Raw genomic sequence first — 19,333 nt, forward strand, 5'->3', positions numbered from 1 at the left:
GATAGTTTTCATTGTGTTTTCATAAAACAGCTATTTCCTTCATATTACTTAAGAGTGTAACTCCCCCAGATGGCTGAGTCAACAGCTGCTACATATTGCTTAAAAATGAACAAATGAAGAAATTTCTGTTTGGACTATGTATTTGCACACCTCGGTAAAAATATTACGTCATGACTGTAAGCTCCAGCTGTACATTCTTTAGAGACAGAGCAGATTTCAAAGAGTCTCGTTTTGAGGTTTAGGCAAATATCTTACGTGAAAGTGCTAAACTTACCAATGTCACGCAGTTATGTTGGCTCTTTTCTTCATTTCCCCAAGGAAGTGTGAGAGTATGCACCAGTGATCATCACAAAGATGTGAACAGACCACTGTATTCAAAGGCTTGTATTAATAATATGGTTGTGTAGATTTTCAGTGGGTTTTACTGCTGCTATTTACTGTCTGTGTGATGGTAAATCATCAGAGCTCTGTCAAAGTTTAAAGGTATTGCAGGAGTTTACATAAACATCTATATGGCCCTAAACTGTACAGCTGACATCCATGAACAGATTTAGAGCATGACAGAGCCCTGCACAATGCTTAAAATCTGGGAAATGGTGATAGGAACAGAGCTGTTATTTGCAAAATGAGAATTTTATCTGGTCCTACTGCTTCTGTACTTTTAAAAGTGACACAAACCCAAGAGACATATTTGCTAGCAGCAAGAACAGGAGTGATGTAAACCAACACTCATAGAAATATTTAAGACTACACATAAAATTCAAAGCACAGGAGACCACTCAGGGACCAAGCCTGAGCAAGAGGTTTTGCCACTTTTACCAAGGCAGGCTCACCATCAACGGGCAGTTTTTGACTGTAACCTCTTACAGCCCTCACCAATGAAGAAAGTATACATTTCTAACTTAATCCAGACTGCTACATAGTAAAGCCACCTGAGAGGATATTCTGAAGGAAGTAGATGGAAAAGGAAGAGATTCCTCTGAATGTAGTATAAGTTTTACATTATCCTCCATGAACGTCCATGTAGTCCCCATGTTTACATAATTTATCGCTATTTCCTTAAAACAGCTCAGATTAGAAAGCCTGCATGAGCTCATGTTCTTGTTGTTAATTCTGAGTCTGAACCTCCCTATTTTAAAGGCAAATTAGGTACTATAAAAAGAAATCAGAGAGAGGCAACCAGACCTGAGTGAAACCCAGTAACATGAAGTTCTTGATCATCCCAGGAAATACACTGTTTTACCTTTCCTTCTTTCAGCCTCAGGAAGATACTGTCATGAGCATTTGCCCACAGTGATAAATTTTTGTTCCTAGCCATGCACCTATAACAGCAAAACTGCAATGGTGTAGTACTGTAAGTGTGAGGGTGGGGCCTGTTGAAACCAGGAAGGGTTGAAGATAAGTTCAGTGATTTCACTGAACATCCTTTTGTCTAAGGATTAAAAACAGAAATGTTGTCTGTGTAAAGACATGGCATGTAGATAATTTAAGGTGTTCTTTCACTAGTCGGTTGTGGTAACTGGAGAGACCTAAACAGCCTTCTCTCTCCTTTCATGTATTCTTCTGTGCCTCCTCCCTTTCTGCACAAACACTACCATTACTAGTGGGAATGTCAAAGGGTTTTCTTATCTCTGTCTCACTCTCTCTGTCTCTGCCTACAGGGATGCTGCTGAGGCACCACTGCAGCAGTGGTGGCATCCAGCTGGTTGACACACATTACAACATCCCTACCAGAATCACTGCTTCAGCAAATGATCAGGAAAATCCATATGGGGAATGCTAGTGCTTCAGTTCAAATGCCTACATCATTTTGCCATCAATTAAATCTGTCAGTACTTTGTTCTGCTACAAAACAGAGTCCAGGTCCCCTCTTTGTCCTCCTACACCCCAGCCCATCTTCAATCCCAGGTATTTCCTCTTCTCTTGTACCCAGGGTTGCACATGGTTATTGTGCAAACAAAACCCTTGCAGGAGTGAGTGCCTGGGGAGCTTGGAAACCTGGCAGGACCACAAGGCCATTGGCAGCAATGGTTTCTGCTAGGCTAGGCTGGAGCCATCAGCTCTACACCCCTTCTTCCTGCTGACCTCGGTGGGATTGAGCTCTGCTGCGTACCAGAGGAAAAGGCAACATTAAGAGCCTCCTGGGAGTCTCTGCCTCCTGGATTTGGTCTCCTCTCTGCAGCAGGGTTTAGCCTCCCTGTCTCTTGGGTGCCACAGAGGAGAGAGCTGGCTTTGTGCTCACTGGCAGATTTACTACCATGTGGTAGTAGGAATAACCTGATTGTAGCAGTAACATTTGAAGGATATAAGCAAGACACGGAAATATCTTCTATTAGAACAGCTTGGTGTGTTCTGAATTGTGTGGTGTAGTCAGATCAGGCTGTGTTTTTTGCACAAGCTGGCCTAACAAAAGACATTATCTCTCCTAAAGTACTACCAGATTCATCCTGTGTATTACCTCCACCATTCAGAGACATTAATATTATTAGCTGTGCCATGGATTCATCATTGCTGCAACTGCATTGATTTATTTTGTAGAAATCTGATTCCTACAAATGCTTTGGAGGGTTACATCATTTTACCCCTTCAGCTCATGGCTAGGATGTCTTCTGTTTCGTATGCAACAGCTCCTAATTCAGATTGCAGTTGATATTATGACAATTGTACAGTGTATAATAATGTATTAGAACCATAAGGTGGAAAAATGAAAGTATTATTCCTTTTTAAAAGCAGACCTCTTTCCAGAAGAGCAATAGACCCTTTATGCTCCTGACTCAGCAATCATTCATCTGTATGGAGGTGCAGCAGCCCATGGGCTCTGCTGGGCAGTGATGGACTTGCTTTCATGCCCAGAGGTTTTTTTTTCTCTTGGTGCACATATAACAAAGTGTTAGAGTTAGTTTCTTGGGGTTTTTAACTCAGGGCAGGCTGGGTGAAGAAAATGAAGTGGATTGTAACTGCAGTGTTTGACATGAACTGCAGTCATGACACCTTGTGGCTTGCATTTTTTTCAATGTGTTCAAAAAGAATAATACTGCCCAACACAAAAAGTTCCAACACGTTAGTCTTTATGATGGATCCAGTCTAGTTACTACATTCAGCCTATTGAATTTTGTGGATTTAGAGAATCCTTCAGTGTGATGATGCAGAGCGATGCAGAGTCCCCAGGCAGTGCAAAGGAGAGCTTCTTTGCAAAATTCAGGTCTTTTTAAGCAGTTTATCACTTTACAGAGTTTTAAGGCACAATAGGCCCAAGTCAACCAACCACCACACACTGTGATGTGGGCATGCAGCAGTCACGCAGCACATCTCTAATGTCTCTCCACCCTTATTCCAGCTGAGTCCCTCTCCCATAGTTCCCTTCTACTTAGCCTGAGTAGCAGACCTGAGCCATGATTTAACAAGGGTAACAAGGCCCTTATTTTATAAGGCTTTACCTCTATTTTAGGAAAGCAGAGAGGTGGGTTTTATGCATATGTCCCTCCTTGCTGTAATGCAGTTCCCACCTATCCACGTTCAGGACACACAGAGGTATTTACTACATGCTGGACTCACACCACAGAACTGTGCTTGTGTTTCTGCATTATCACTGCAAGGTGACCAATGCAGAAAGAGGACAATTTGGAGCAGGCACTGTCCACTGCTTCCTCCTCTCTTTCCCAAGGGCCACTGCATATATTGTTCTGGTAGTTGTGCCCAGCAAGCCAATAGCTGTCCCCCAGCTCATACAATTGATGCATTTCCCTTCTTTCTTTACAGTAAAAGAGGCCAGTTGAAATACTAAAAAAAATGTCTCACTTGAAGTAGGCAAAATAATTTTAATTGGTTTTTCTTACCTGAGCAGGCTTCTTTTGAACCACTTGTTGAGGCTGAAAAGCAAAACAAAGGCACGGTCAGAAACAAAATTAAGTGAGAGCACTTAATTGTGACTTTAAGAGCGCTAGGAAAAATATTTTCATCAATAGAGATATAACACAGGAAAAGCCCACAGTCAGAAATGGAAAGATGAACATAATCAGCTCTCACACCCAGACTCTCCTATCTAATAGTTTGCTCTGAAGCAGTTCATATTACTGTGGATGAAGAGGAGTATGTTAAGTTTTTACAATTAAAACCGAGGTGAAATCTAATTTAGCATGTTACATCTCTCAGCTCTTCTATGGTACTGCTGCCTTATCAGACCATGAGAGTGACTTGATTTTGTAACTAGATTTTGTTGTCTCTGCTGCTTCCCTGTTACAACACTCTCATGTCTCTGTGAATGGAGTGTCCTGCTGTGGGGAAATCTCCCCACTCATCATGGGTAGGTCAAAGCTCAGGCAGAGAGGTGAAGGATACATAATCCCATTCCTAAGCCACAGATACCCACTTGACCAAAGCCACCCTTGCCAAAATCAAGGAGACTGGGATGGCCAGTGATTCCAGCCCTTGGAAGTTGTGGTTTGAGACCTTCAGCTTCATGAAGGCAATGCTGTGCTGACCCTTGCAAGCCTATTGGTGTGAATCATAGGGATGCCCATCCTTGGCCAGGTTGGGTGTGTCCACCTGCCTATGCAGGACCTGGTAGTACTACCATGGATTCTCAGCAAGTCTCTCCTGGCTGGTTCCACCCAGGGCTGGAAAACACAGTCCTCACATGAGCCAGGAGACTCACCAAAGTGCTGGTATGCTTCATCCCCACCTGGGAGAAGAGGAGTACGAATTAAGGAACAAATATATACATGCTTAAAATACACCAGCATTGCCCAGATGGTGGGATGACCCTTGTGGGTGCTAGCAGCAACACAGAACAATAAGACCACAGATAAAGGATGAAATCCTGACACAGAAAGGACAAAAAGGCTTTTCTTGCTTCAGTGGGACAAAGTTGCTGCCTGCCCCCCTCCCCCAGACATTCTGTTTTTAAAGTCTATGAATTGCACCCAGTGATTTTCTTGCTGCCCTTCCTTCCTGCTTCATCCTAATCCCAGCCATGATTTTAGTGCCTTTCTTGGGCAGAAGCCAACAGGCATCCATCCCTCTGCACAGCCAAAAACCTAATTTTCATGACAGTGTAGTAGGAAATAACTGGAATATTTTTGAATAAGCAATTTAGTGTAACTGGCCTTTCAGAGCAATATTTTAGTGGGAAGGATCAATGAAAATGTAAATTAAATGTAACTGATTAAATTCAGACTGCCCACCACAAGTGTCCCATTTTAACAAGAGATGCTTTGTTTATTTTCAGTCTTTTTCTAACTCAGTGGAATCTGCTCTTGTATTTTTTTATATAACAGGCTCCAAGTTGTGCTCTCAAATAAATATGAGAGTAAAAAAACTATGTGATGACTGGGTCTGTCTTTAAACTTCTGGGTGGACCCTTTCCTTTTCCATTAAATTTCCTTGCAATGGAGAAGCTATTATCAAGGCACACATTTTATTGATGCCTTCTCCAGGTGGACTGCAGGCCCTGAACTCATTAATGGATACTTGCTGCCCTTGGACAAAGGAATGATTTGTTTTAAAGGAATCTCTCATAATTACAGAACTCACTGAGCTCTTCTGTAATCTGCCAATAGTGTTTTTTCACTTTCTTTTATTTTCTTTTTTTTGCCTGTTGATTACACCTGTACATGTGTCTACTCCCAAACCACATGAAATCCACAGACATTTTTAGAGGCTGACTGTTTTCTTCAGCTCAGAAATCCCCATATATTTTTGGCTGTGCACTCTATGTTCATGTGACTCTCACTCACTGTAGCTCAATGAAATCTTCTGAAAGAGCTGCCAACTTACCATATTTTCCATGAATTAGGTCCTGACACTTCAATGAGAGGAAAGACAATGTCTGAAACAAGGCCAGCTCTGGCTTTCTGCCTAGTATGTGTCACAGTAATTCTACCAGCTGCCCTTCTACACAGCAGTTCATACTTTTCAGACCACCAAAAAGCCCCTTGAATACTTTCAGTGATAGCTGGGGCTTGAGCTGCCAGCATGTTTTCCCAGCCTCTGGCACCCAGTGGCTTTGGACTGGACCTTGAAAGTTTTTTTGCATGCGTTTGTTTTGTTTTGTTATTTTTATGAATGGCTTCCACAGGGGACTCTGACTCCAGCACAACCCTATCCAGCCATTCATAAAAAGCAGAAGGAAAATATTGTACTTTGCCCAGTTGGAAACTGTCTGTGATACTGACCAAGGCTTTCAAGAATTTTAGTCATTCAAGACCTTTGCTATAGTAGTGCTTCATGTCGAGAGCTCCTTGGCAGTGCTTGCTTACTGCCGGCTAGGTTTCCACTGGACTTGGGATCTGGAGACCAGCACATGTTATGCTTGCTCCCTTAAATGGAAGAAGTTTAGCTATGCAAGCCCAGAAGCAGGGCTCAGTCCCTGAGCCAGTATTAGTGGCACACACTACTGACATGCTGGGAGCTGTGCCCACTCATGTCACATCGAGGGCTCCGGCTTGTGGCAGCTGAATCACTGCAAGTGCCAGTTTTCAAAGGAATTGCTTTTCCTGCTTCAGCCTGGCTGAGTGGGAAAGGTGGCTGGACATATAAATCCAGTAAGGTCCAGTCCTGTGAGAACTAGTGCCTGCTTACTTAGGTCACCCTGAGCAGAAGAACTGAGGTCTTCAGGAATAACAAGAAATTTCCCAAGCACCCCTTTAATCTCTTTAACTGCTGTGGATGTGATGCCTTTGGAACCATTTTGACACACTGTAGATACTAATGCTTCAACTTGCTAAACCTTGTGTTTACTGAGTTAAAAGATCTTTTCAGGGCTTTGAAAGTGACACCTCTGATTCACAAGTGCTGCATCTGCATGTTCAATTAACTGGAAAGAAAGACAATCTGCCTTGGTTATGGGGAAGACTGGAACTATAAGATAGCCATGGACAAGAGATGTTAAATAGGTGCTCTGGAGCAAAATAAAGCTGTAAGCAAGAAACAAGAGCTCTGAACTATTACATATTTTCCCTGCTAGGAGTCTGCAGAGTAAGATGGTAAGAAAAGTAGAACTTCTACTCTGTCAGAGGTTCTCTCACTTGTGTTAGCCATCTTAAGAGGAGATTTGTGCAACACAGTGCTGTCATGTTTCGTTTTTATCCTAAGTTTGAAAAACAGCTATTGTACACTGCATGTAGATCAGCTGATGTTCCATACACTTGAAAGCAAACTTCAGGGTTTTTTTATATCATACCCAAGTACAAGTCAACACTAGGTGTCTTTTGTAAATATGTATGATACAGAAAGAACAAGTGACAGTGTTGGAAAAATCCTATGACCAGATCATTTAAACATCTATCAAACAAGAACAAATCTAAAATGCATCAGTATTTCTTTTGCCATGCTTAAAATATTAAGCATGTAAGCTAAAGCAAAGGATAATAATTTAAAACTTGAGGATAATATTCCTAACTTTGAACAGGAAAAATCCCACAAAATGCCTAAGAAGGAGAATACACAAAATTTTGATTGTTTTATTTCTGCTGTAAGTTTTGAGTGCTAAAAGCCCAACTGTTTATCTTCTACACTTCTACTCCCCCTCTGACACACACCCCTCATTTTGTTTTTTTATTTTCAAATTCTGTTACTTTATGTCAATATCATACACATATCCTTACAGCTCATACTGGTCAAGCAATTTCTTTGCTTTCTATATGAGAACAAAAGAGCAGCCTCATGTGATGCGTTCATAGTCATCTCATACCAGCAGTCTAAAGTTGTATCAAATTCAATTAGTCACACTTCTCACTCACAGAAGTCCTTCTTACCCTGTGACTTTTCCTAGTGTTCTAAAGCTAAGGGAGGAAAATGGTAAGTTAAGGGTAAATCTATATCAACTAGTGTGAGCAATGCTGGAACACATTTTTAATGATCAGAAATAAAAGCATTGGTTTGAATGCAAATCATCCCCTGACTGCTATGCCTGAAGCTCCAAGGGTAAGCTGTGCACACATGGTGCTCTTGGATTTTCTGTTCGTGTCTTCCTCTTCAAGCTGAGCATTATGAAGATGTCTGACTGATGCTTCTTGGCAACAGTGACTCTGTTTTTTTCCAACAGCTTGACGCAGATAAGAGATTTGCATGGAGGTATCTCTGCTGGGGAGACTAAATGGCCATGATGGAAACTAATACCCAGTTAGGATGACATTTATAGTGCTGACAGCTCAGTGTTGTGCAGAGATCATTAAAATAATTTCATAGGTCATCCAAACACTTGTAGTTCTAAATTAAAAGATGAGTAAAACCATGTTTAGTCTTTTTGTCTACATACCCCTGAAAAATCAGGAAGTTCATATTATACCAGTTGAAACCAATATAATCCAAAATAAATCATGTCTTACAAGCAGTTCCATATGACAGCAGAGTAACTACCATTCTGCCCCACAGCTTTAATTGGTTTGAGTCCAGCCTTTCCCTCCCTCTTCCAGCACAGAATGATACAGTGCTGGGACCAGGGGCCCACACAGCCTGCCAGGAAACCCTCACCTCCCAGCAAAAGCCACTTGCAGCTTCCTGATCCTCAGCAGAAGTCTTCCTGAAATTGCATGGGATGATGTGCCTGCCATTCAGTCCTCAGGTCTAAGTATGCTCATGGCTTGCTTTAGTAATAATCCCCCTTTTGAGGCAGCAGCAGAATGCTTTTTTATCCCATCAGTAGTGAGGAGACTTGTGTTTTGGAAGCACAGGTCATGAATTCTCCTGCCTCCATCACATGTTTGCAGTCTACTGGCAACCGTAGTGTCTGTGTATGCACACTGCTGTGGGTCATTAGAATCTAACAGCAAAACCATCTGGCCCTTAGAGTTCAAAAGAGATTTCACAGTTCTTTGTGCAGTCTCATAAATGAGGCTAATAGTAATCTGTGGAGAATTCTGGCAAAATCTGTGCAACTATTCTTTATTTTCTATCCTACTTGGCACTCCTCTGAGTTTTTAATACAAAGTCAAAGAATTGCAAAAATATTTATTAGCTTTTAAACTGGCCTTCCCTGACTGATGCTGGAAAAGTCTACAACATGTCAGAAGCTACACCAGTTAGTCAATGATAAAGAGTATTTCTATTCTACTTATCAGGGAGAGTAGAGAGCATCACAGTTTTCCAAGTACACAGATTGACTTTTTATAGTTATTTGACTGGCATAAAAAATTTATATTTAATTTGGCAAATTCAAAGCACTCTGCTTCAAATGACTCTTTTGATAGTCTTAAAATTCAGGCAGTGGCACATATATCCAGTTAGGTATGTGTCTATCCAATGGAGGTCAAGAAATTGACTTTATCAGAGTTAGGATTTCATAAATTTTGTTTCGTTTTTAAATTTGTTTCATAAATTTTGTTTAGGTGTAGAAAGCTACCTTCACTACAATCTGCTTAATTTGGAATGGTTTTACATTCTGAGAGGAATAAAACAGTGAAAGAAATGTATTTAAAAATCCAATTCTGTTTTCTTTTATGCTCATATAATCCATTATTTCTCAGTTGCTTTGACCCAACATTACTCCCACTCCCATTACAGACCTTGACAAGTACAAATTTAATGGTTAGAACAGGAAGGGAAAACCCATCATTTTTATTCATCTGCTAGCTGAACTGTAAGTTCAAGCTCTACAATATTCCAGTGAGTTTATCAAGGATATAATCAAAATTCAAAGCACAGTAGCTGTAAGTTCAGTGTTCTTCATAGAGGTTATTAATTTTTATAATGTTTCAGCTAGTATTAGTTACATTTCCATAAAATATTTAGGGCAGTGCAACTTATGAAACATCCATTTAATGGGCCTTGTATTTGTGTTTCAATACAATAAACAAAGTTTAAATTGGTGTTCTCATCTAAAATCAATACAGCTCATCAGCAGAAGGATCTGCTGTTGCTGACTGCTCTTCCTCAGAGTCACTGCAGCTCTGTGGGGCTTCCCTGCTACCTCATTATCATCTGTCACACACCTGATAAGCTTTCCTGATGCATTTTGCTTAAGTTTAGTTTGGCACCCTCTGCATTTTACTGCTAAAATATTAAGAAGTATTTTCTGTCCTTCTGAATAATTCTAGCACACAGTTCAGCATTGAGGTTTCCTTGATATACACCTAAGGAAACATGAGCTGGCTCTTTTGTCTGGCAAACGTCATGTGTGTCTGTCTATTTATAACTCCCTACACAGACAGACTATTGAGAAAGCCAGAGGGGAGGTTTCAGTCACTCTTAGCTATAGCGCAAAGAAAAAACCTCACATTTTAGCAGACAGAAATATAAGTTATTTGAAAAAAAAACAAGCCCTCATTATTCAGGGATAAACTGATCAGAAACTACTTAGCTTTATGCCTTGCAGACCTGTCCTGACAAATAACTATTGTGCAACTGTTTATCTCCAGACTATCTTGTCTGTTTGGATACAGCAACTCCTGTGTTCATCATGCATTCCTCTTGGCCCATGTGGAAATGATTTTTGGTCACTGCTAAACAGGCTAGATTTGAATTGATGACCTAGAGGTGGAAAGCACTGTATCACATTACAATCTGGTTCCAACTTTGGTTTTAGAGTTTTCTCTCTCCTCTTGCTCAGGCACCTCCCACCATACAGACCGAAAATCCAGGGCAGCTTCTGCTGCAGAGGTCATTCCCACTGGAACCACTGCATGGAGCTGATCAGAGCTGCAAAACTGTCAGCAGTGGACTCATCTCAGGACCTGACTGGCAGGAGCTCCCAGATACTCTTGACCTTTGCATTGATCTCCAGTGAAGTTACAGAGTAAATAGCACAGAGAAGCCTCAAACAGGCCAACCTGCTGCAAAATCCACTGCTGTTTGGAAAGTCAACTCTGAACTTCATGGGTTGTGCTCAAAAATAACTGTTCTCAGGTAACATTTCCCTTTATGGCCTCTGACATTCACTCTTCTCAATTTTAAGGTACAAAGATATCAACTCATTCAGTAACAGTGTCCTTGTGTCATTTAGAAAACTGAAATACGTGCAGCCCATTTTCCACAATGTAGGCTTAGATACAAACAATCAAATTAATTTCCAGGCCTATGAAAGCTTCTGCTAACAACAGTTCCAAGCCTAGAAACGGGAATGGACAAAGAACTGAAGTGATTGAAAGCAAAAGGCAAACTGCTCTGCTGGGCAGACCTGGGACTACAGCAGTTTCCCAGCAGTATCAGGTGGTAACTCTGTCCCTGGCTATACACCTCCACCACGGGGATGATGCAATGGCCATGCCACAGCCCAGACCTGAACTTCTTCTCAAGGAGAATAATGACGAAAATACAGAAAATGCACTGCCCTTGGCCCTCAGGCACCTTCACCATTCTGGGAAGGCAGCCATTCAAGCTGCCTTGAAGGTTGTGAGATTTGAGCCAAGCAGTCTGTGACCTCCTTTGGGTATTTCCCAGTGGCAGTCTGTGGCATGTCTCTTCAGTCTGGCCACATACCACAAGAGCTGCTGCCTCCAGAGATTTATGCTTCTTGCTTTAGTGAGACACATCTCAGCCAGAGCAGGACAGCATCAAAGTAGACACTATGGGCAGGCAGGTGCAGGTGACTGTGATCAGCCTAGAAAACGTTCAGACTTCACCAACAGGAGAAAACAATCCAGTCCAGGACCTCTAACTGGCTTGTACCTAGACCACCTTTCCTCCAGACTGCCTAGAAGGAAGAATCCTGGGTTGTGCTACTTCCTTAACCACATCTGTTATGTGGCAGAGGACAAGAGGGTGAAGGAAAGCAAGCTCCCAGCTGCACAGCACACACCACTGTAGGGCAGTGCTCGAGGCTGTGCTCAGGCACTGTTCAGCTCACTGAGCACACACACAGCACTGGGCACTTTTAGGAAGAGCTATCTGCCCCCTCATCTGCACAAATTGGGGTAAGAATACAAGGGATCTTAGGAAGCCATTTTTGCACTGCCATTTCTACTCCTTCAGGGATATAAAGCATCTTGTACAGAAGTTATGTGGTCAGCCCCAGGCACAGCCCTCAGCTCCTGCAGGAGCTTCCCCTTCCCATTGAACCCACTGCCTCCCTGACCTCCCATTGCCCTCTGACGGCTGGGCAGGGTTTTCCTCCAAAGAAAAAGCACACAGGGCAAGCAAGGCAAATCGCCTGTGCCTGGCTGATTTTCTGCAGCTGAGGATCTGGCCTGAGGCATTTCTCTTGAACTTCTTTGTCTCAGCAGATCCATTGGTAGCCACATGGTTGGCTGGGGATGTTTTTGTATGTCTGGGATATACAGATGTCTGATAGCTGTCTGTCTATCAAATAGATTTGATAATTATTACTGCCTCCAGGACACTGATGCTGCTAAGAGTGTCTGTCAGAGACCAAGCACAGACTGCTGACATTCTGGCCTAATTTAATAAAGAATTCAGTGTCCAAAATAGAAATACATTTTCCACGTACTTGAAATATACTAGGGGCTTGGTGGTGAGTTGTTGCAATTAATCCACTTCCTGGATTGATATATTTTGGGATCATTCTCGAGTGTGGTATGTTAAATACTGAACTCAGTTCATACTCCTATTTTTAAATGGAAATTACATTCATTATGTCCAAAGGCATGATTTCTAGGCCCTTCTTAGACAACAGAAAAACCCATTTCATTGCATTTCTGGTGTGATTTTACTCATTGACAGCAATTTCATTACATGCATCATTGTGAAATCCATGTAACATGGTAAAGCATTTTAAAAGACAGTAGCAAACAGCTTTTTTTTTTTTTAGCTAGCTAGAACCCATTTAGTAAATTATTGCAAACTCGACATCTATTGTATTGTCAATATTCTACTGCCAGCCTCTCAACAGCAGCAGAAATATGAACAGTGTTTGACTACATATGCTTCCCTTGGTCTGAAAGAGAGTGAAAAAAGGGTAAGAGAGGAAGATAGAGATTCTGCTCTTTATAATCCTGGTGTAATTTTGGAGGTGTTCTATTTACATCCCTGAACAAACTCTGAATTTAACCCAATCTAGGAGAGAAGAATTTGACTGTAATTTTACAGGACAATTACCTGACTGTCTAGCTATAGTTATTTAATAGCCTTTTGGAAGCTACATGTGACCTAAAGATCCTATTTGTTGCTTGGCTCTAACAATGTGAACATCAAAGGTATGTGTGTAAGGTATGCACGCAAATCCCCTGCAGATTTTTTCATAATAGTACTGAAACCTGACACCACATCAAGAATGCAGCGCCTGGAGCACCTTACAACAGCCCCACTCCCTTGTAAAGCTTAACGTGGTTTCCTCGCTCACAGAGCTCCATCCACCACTTGGAAAGCAGCCTGCTTTTACATGCTAGGGTTGCCAGGGAGGGCTTGTGAACATTCCAGCAAATGCAGGTCGTTTCAGAGAATAGGACTGATGGATATTGATTCTCGGCTCCTGAAAACTCTCCCATAATTTGCTGCTTCTGTTGCTGAAGTGACAAAACCTAATTTTTCATGCTGCAAAAAACATAGCTAAATTCCCTCCTTGGATAAATTCTGCCCTTATTTCCAGAGTCTACTGAAAGAGCTAAATGCTTCCATCTTCCAATTAGTTACACTTTATTGTGCTTGGAACCTCTGTGGTTTGGGACGTGCCAAAAATATACCAGTTGGCGATATCTGTGGCTAGGTGGTCCTGGCAGCAGAGGTGAAAGCAGCTTTCTGGATGAAAGAGGGAGACCTGGCCTCCAAATGCTGCTGTAGTTGGCACAGAGAGGCATACCCTTTCTGGGAATTAGGTGCACTGGTTAGACAGGAGCTTGTTTTGCAGCTGAACATAACACACCTTGGTGAGATCAGGTATTCTATCAGCACCAGATCACTTACCAGCAGCTGCAAGATCATTCTAGCATTGGCAGCGATGTGGCCAGGGATACTCAGATACTCTAGATATCCAAGTAGGGGTGTGGAGCAAAGTCCTTCTGCTGGTGGTCAGCAGGCTGCTCCCAGGCATCTAAGCATCCCCACATTCCACAGCTGTCTGTGGGACTGACTGCCCAATCACAAGCAAGACTTTCTCTTGAGAAAGGACCCTGGGAACATGACAGTGTGCCTTAAGGCAAACCTCATGGACACCAGAGATTGCTGTGAACCCACTGCTCTCCCAGGCCATCCCCATGACCAGCAAAGAGGTCACCAGAGAAGAAAGGACAACAATTGGAGGAGGGGTGAGGAAACATCAGTATTGGTGTGCCATCATGCATATATCTAGGAGCTTCTGGAAATCTTTGGCTAGTAGGGAACAGTGCTGGGAAGTTTTGGTCGGGTTGCACTTGTTGAAGTTTGGGTTGGGAAAGATGCAAAGAGATGGGATGAAGGAATGAAAAGTGGCAAGGAGAGATGGTAAAAAAGAGTGGTACCAAACACATACCACCTTCTCAGCTTACACACAAATGGGAACAAGGTCTCTGCACTGCCATTTATGTGTAAGGAACTGAGAGGAAAAACAGAAACACATTGTTCATATTTCTTTTTGTCCACCAAGCTCACTAGATGGCTGTATTGTTGTCATACTTTTGGCTTCTTCCATGCTCGTAAAGTGTGTGCATTACTGACATATTTTGAGGGTTTTGTGGCATTTTTAAAGAGAGCAGTTGGGAAGTTTCGCTAGAAAGAATCTTCTTGGGTACCAGTGGGTTTTTCAGATTTTAGGATCAGATTTTTGTAGGCTTTATGGTAGTGCTTTATCTTCTCAGATCACAAAAAAGGTAAACAGAAATGCCAAAGCCCTAGGACTGCACTGCCTTGGAGAGCAGAGGATTCCACCCCACCTGCAAGGCCGATGACAGAAAGATCCACAGGAGGATGTGCTCTTCCTGAAGAACTTCAGCCATCTCTCAGCACAGCAATCTGTGCAGGAGAGGGTCTGCTTCAGCTTTTTGGCTAGAGGCGCTGGAAACAGGACAGCCAGGATATTCACTGTTCATTACAAAAGCACTCCAAAAGGGTGGGAGACAGTGATGGGATAAGAAGTTGCCCATGCCACTTTGCCTTTCATCACCTCTCAGCAACGTCTGTCTTCAGGGCTAATTTAGATACATTTACATAACAAATGTGTGGCCTTTTCAGCCACATTTTTTCACTTTAATTTCTGCCTGCCCTTGCTGACATGTGCCATTGGCATTTTGTGGTTATTTTCCTCATTTTGCACTGTGGAATTGTCCTCTATTATGGTTTTTTCTTTCATAGATAAGCAAATACATAGCTCATGAAAGTGATATAGTTTAGCTCTATTTTACTTAGCAAATACTGGGGGGGGTACTTTCTTTTTTAAAAAAAATTTTCTCTATTAAAAAGACAATGCTTTGCTGACTGTAAACTGGTTTGCACATCCAAACCAGATGATTTCATGCGTCTTCCAGATGCATCATCACAGTTTCAGACAGCTTCCCAACTGACAAGAAAGCCAGAACTCTCATGAGATCTCCACACTGGGATATTATTAATAAACATTCTGTATCTCAGAGGCAACCCATCCAATAAGTAAGTTCCATATGGCTCTTAGAAGCATCAGTGTCCTCCTTCTGCTCACTCCTAAGTGTGGTGGGCCCAGCTCTTGAGCTGGGATTGGTTGATTTGTCCCTTACAGAGGTACTCAGGGGATCTATGCTCATCTTTAACTATGACTTAAAACATGATGGCAAACCTTTCACATCCATGCTCATCCCATGACATGATGCTGTCTGTGCTTGGACCAACTGACAGACATCAGATCAGATGTCTGATGAAGAGCAGAATCTACACATCCTTGAAGGTAAGGCACAGTGAAAAGGGCCTTCAGAAAAGAGAATGCAGGATAACTTTGCACTGTTGAGAAATTTGGTAGGGAAGATCCAGCCTAGTGAGCTTCAGATAAATGCACCCTGCCCTAGAAAACAGTTAGTGTATTTAAAATTTTGCACTGTGACTTGTAGCACTGGGCAGTAATACCTGGGAGTGCCCTTTTCCTCTGCTTGTCTCAACCCTGATACACTGTGACTACAAGGCTGACAATGTCCTGGGAGTCTTTAGTGTAGGTGTTATGTTCCTTGAAGATGTGATGCCAAGGAACCACAGAGACTTTATGAGCAAAAGGTCTAACACATTCCCTGAATAGCATCCTGTAATAAGACAAATACAGAAAGGAGACTGAAGACTACAGAAATAATCACAATCTGAACTTGATCTATTAGTGAATAGTAGACAGTGGCAAACTTCAAGCAAAAAACCTTGGGAATTGCATGGACACCACCATGATGACCATGTTTGTGTATCTCCTCAACGGTATAGCTCAGGTGGATTTCTTCTGGCTTTTTTTTCCTCAAGTATATTTTCCTGAACCCTCAGAGTTCCTTTATAAATGGAAATTAACTGATTACCAGACAATCAGGGAGTCCTGTAACACCGTGTGATGGGTCATACCAATACTACTCTGTTCAACAGATAGGACTTTCCTATCAAAAGCTTGGGAATAGATAACTAAAAGCAATCACAGTATTTGAATATGTAATTTTATGTTGGAATATCCTTTTCATCTCTGCAGATCCTAAAGTCATTTGCACACTTGAAGCGACACAAGAACCTTATAAACCTGTTTCACTCTGCCCTGCAAAGTAGCCATTTCTGGGATGAGGTCTGGCAGCACGTTTAACAGCACAAGACAGCATCACATACAGTTTGGGCATGAGGTGAAGAATAGCATACCCAGTGAACATGGCAGAGAAAGTAGTATGCAATGACACAAACTGGACTTTGCCTAGTACACTGGGTTCAAAACACCAGTGCCATGGGGATTTTGATGACCACAGAGGGCAGGGCCTTGATTTTACATCTCTTCTGAAAAGCAACACCTTCAAAAACAACTTTCTTGAGTACCATGCCAAATCACTATTTCTAAGTGAATCATTAATAAAAGAGCATCCCAGCACAGCAGCTAGGGATCCCTGGGGGTATTTACCTTGCTTCTCAGTTAGCCTATATAATCTGATAGCCCAGAGGACACACACATCCCCATTCACATCCCTGGTGTACAAAGAAAACAGCACACTGCTTCTGTTCTGCAGGAACATCCACACAGGGGTTGCAGAGAAATCAAACAGTAAGTTACAACCAAGAAAAACTGAAGAAGTTGACACAAAAGACCAGATGCAGAAAACCAGAAGTCTCAAATTTGTTTGAACAATCTCAGAAAAGGGGACTAAGCTCAAATCTATTGGGCTGGTAGCATGAGTAGCTCCATGCAGGAGAGCATAGGGTTGTGGGAGTAGAATATAAATCTTGGAGGTTCTACAAGGTGTGAGCCAATACATATGTCTTTCAGCTATAAAGTTATATATAATGTAGGAATATGCTGCAATGCATGTTCAGAATCAATTTAAAATCAGCTTTAGGTAGGTGCTGGTTTTGAACATGCTTGAGGAAAAAACATTATGTACATAAGATCATTTTAAATGGATTTCACTCAAACAAGATACAAATGTATGTAATGTTGTTTCCTCAAGCATGTTCAAAACTAGCACCTACCTAAAGCTGATTTCATTTTAGAAGCTTGAGTAAATGTCTGTCTGGCTTGCTGGACATACAGAAGTATTAGTTAATTCAACACACAGCTATTTTTTACTTCTCTAATAATACAAATGATATGAATGATTACATATTTGCTTATGCCCTTAAAAGCAAATTAATTTAAACATTTTCTCCTATTTCCATTCTGCTGCTGTCTCTTCTGTAAAAAGAGGATTTCTGTACCTTAACCACACTCAGCATCTACAGCATTAGGAATAAAACCAGCAATGAATATACAAAATCCAAGCCTTCTTTTGCTTGTTCCTTTATTTAGTTTACTATGCTCGCATTGTTTTACTTTAATGGCTGGAGCTTGATACCATAATAATTTTCATTCAGTCAGTTCATAATATCAATTCCCCTGTAGGTCAGAAACAATACCTCAGGAAACACCACCTGCCATTCAGGGATATTGCAGGAAATTTGCATTTCCACTTTGTAAAGTGTTATTATTTGGACTGACAACCTAACATTTATTTCATTATCCAAAAGTCTTTGGATCCCTGAAAGCAAGTGAGAGAACGGGTGTCCTGGCTGGCCTCCCACTAGCTTTTCATGGTCAGTAACAATGAAGAGTGAGAAGACAAACAACTGACTGCTGAAAGATGTGTGCCTCACAGGCAGCCCTCCTTGTCACCTCCTCTGGAGCATGAGAGCAATTCAGCTGTTCCATCAGTCTACCCCTGCTTTGCCAGCCCTCCTTTGTAGTGGGGCTGCTGCCTGAGTGCATCTTTCTCTCCTCTACAAACAGCCCTGAAGAACGGGGTGGTAGATGCAGGCAGAGGATTTATTCCTCTGAAGGAATACAGGATGCTTGAGCATAGTTTCCGCAGGGAGTTCGATGTCTTCCATCTACCCTTTTATTCAATGGGTGTGAGAATGTGGTATTTTGGGACCATCAGCGGGGGAAGGAAAGGCCCCCCGTCAGAAGCTTGCAAGCCTTCTACATTTACAACAGCTGTAGCAAATATCCCCCCCAAAAACTTCAGCCTTTCAGCACTTTTTCCCTCAGACAGGCATTTTGAGGTGATCACCAATACAAACCCCAGCAATTTCAGTCCCTCAGCATTCTGAGCACAGCCATGAGGTTGGGCACAAAGGAGGAGACTTGCCAGAGGGAGCTGTAATCCTACACATTTCTGATCATTTCTACACATTTTGAAGTACATTCAGCTTTAGTAGCCCTCTTCCCACCACATCAAACTGACGCTTGGCTGTTTTGTTTTCTCCTCCCAAGCTTACACTGGTGCGGAAGAGCCGTGCTCGGCAGAGCATAGCGACACCTGCTTTGAGGAGCCACAGCTGGGGTAGTGAGTGGTGAGGCTGCACTTACATCCCCTCACACACGTGTCAGGAGGCTTCTGCTGCTTGAAATGTCAGTGGCAGAGGCTTATTCACAGCTGCCCATCACTTCTCCCAAGGCGATTGCTCCACCGTGCAGAAACACACCTAACAGTGAGCGTGAGCCAACCGCAGAAATATCCCCAAAAATGGCTTTATTTGTGGAGGTCTATCCAAATCCTTCTCCATGGGTCAGAAGGAAGTGTGACTGTGGGAACTTTCTTGCACAGTTTGCTTCTTCTCAGCTGACCAAATATATCCCAGAGAATTTACTCCTAGGAGGAATGCCTTGAAGCGATTTTTTTTGTATGATGAGTGTTTCATGACATATCTCTATTTCAAGCAGCAGCACTGGAGACTGCTGAGGGAGGGCAGTGAGTGTTACTGTCTGGTCAAAAAGGAAACTTTCTTTTTGGCTGGTTGCACAGAAGGACACAGATGAGGCGCAGAGTAGGTCGGAGTGCACTCACCACCAGCTTCC

At 42.2% G+C, this 19,333-nt stretch overlaps 1 protein-coding gene across 6 annotated transcripts in view; it reads right to left on the reverse strand.

The window, feature by feature from the left end:
• Positions 1 to 19,333, reverse strand: part of HMGA2 (high mobility group AT-hook 2) — a 118,497-nt gene that overhangs the window by 17,425 nt on the left and 81,739 nt on the right. For all 6 annotated transcript variants that reach the window (XM_086884513.1, XM_086884515.1, XM_086884512.1 and 3 more), the window contains one exon: positions 3,837 to 3,869. In XM_086884513.1, coding sequence (XP_086740639.1) covers positions 3,837 to 3,869 — 33 coding nt within the window. The remainder of the gene's footprint in view (positions 1 to 3,836; positions 3,870 to 19,333) is intronic.

This window comes from Cyanistes caeruleus, chromosome 4, assembly GCF_971803275.1.
Source record: "Cyanistes caeruleus chromosome 4, bCyaCae1.hap1.1, whole genome shotgun sequence".
Taxonomy (NCBI): domain Eukaryota; kingdom Metazoa; phylum Chordata; class Aves; order Passeriformes; family Paridae; genus Cyanistes; species Cyanistes caeruleus.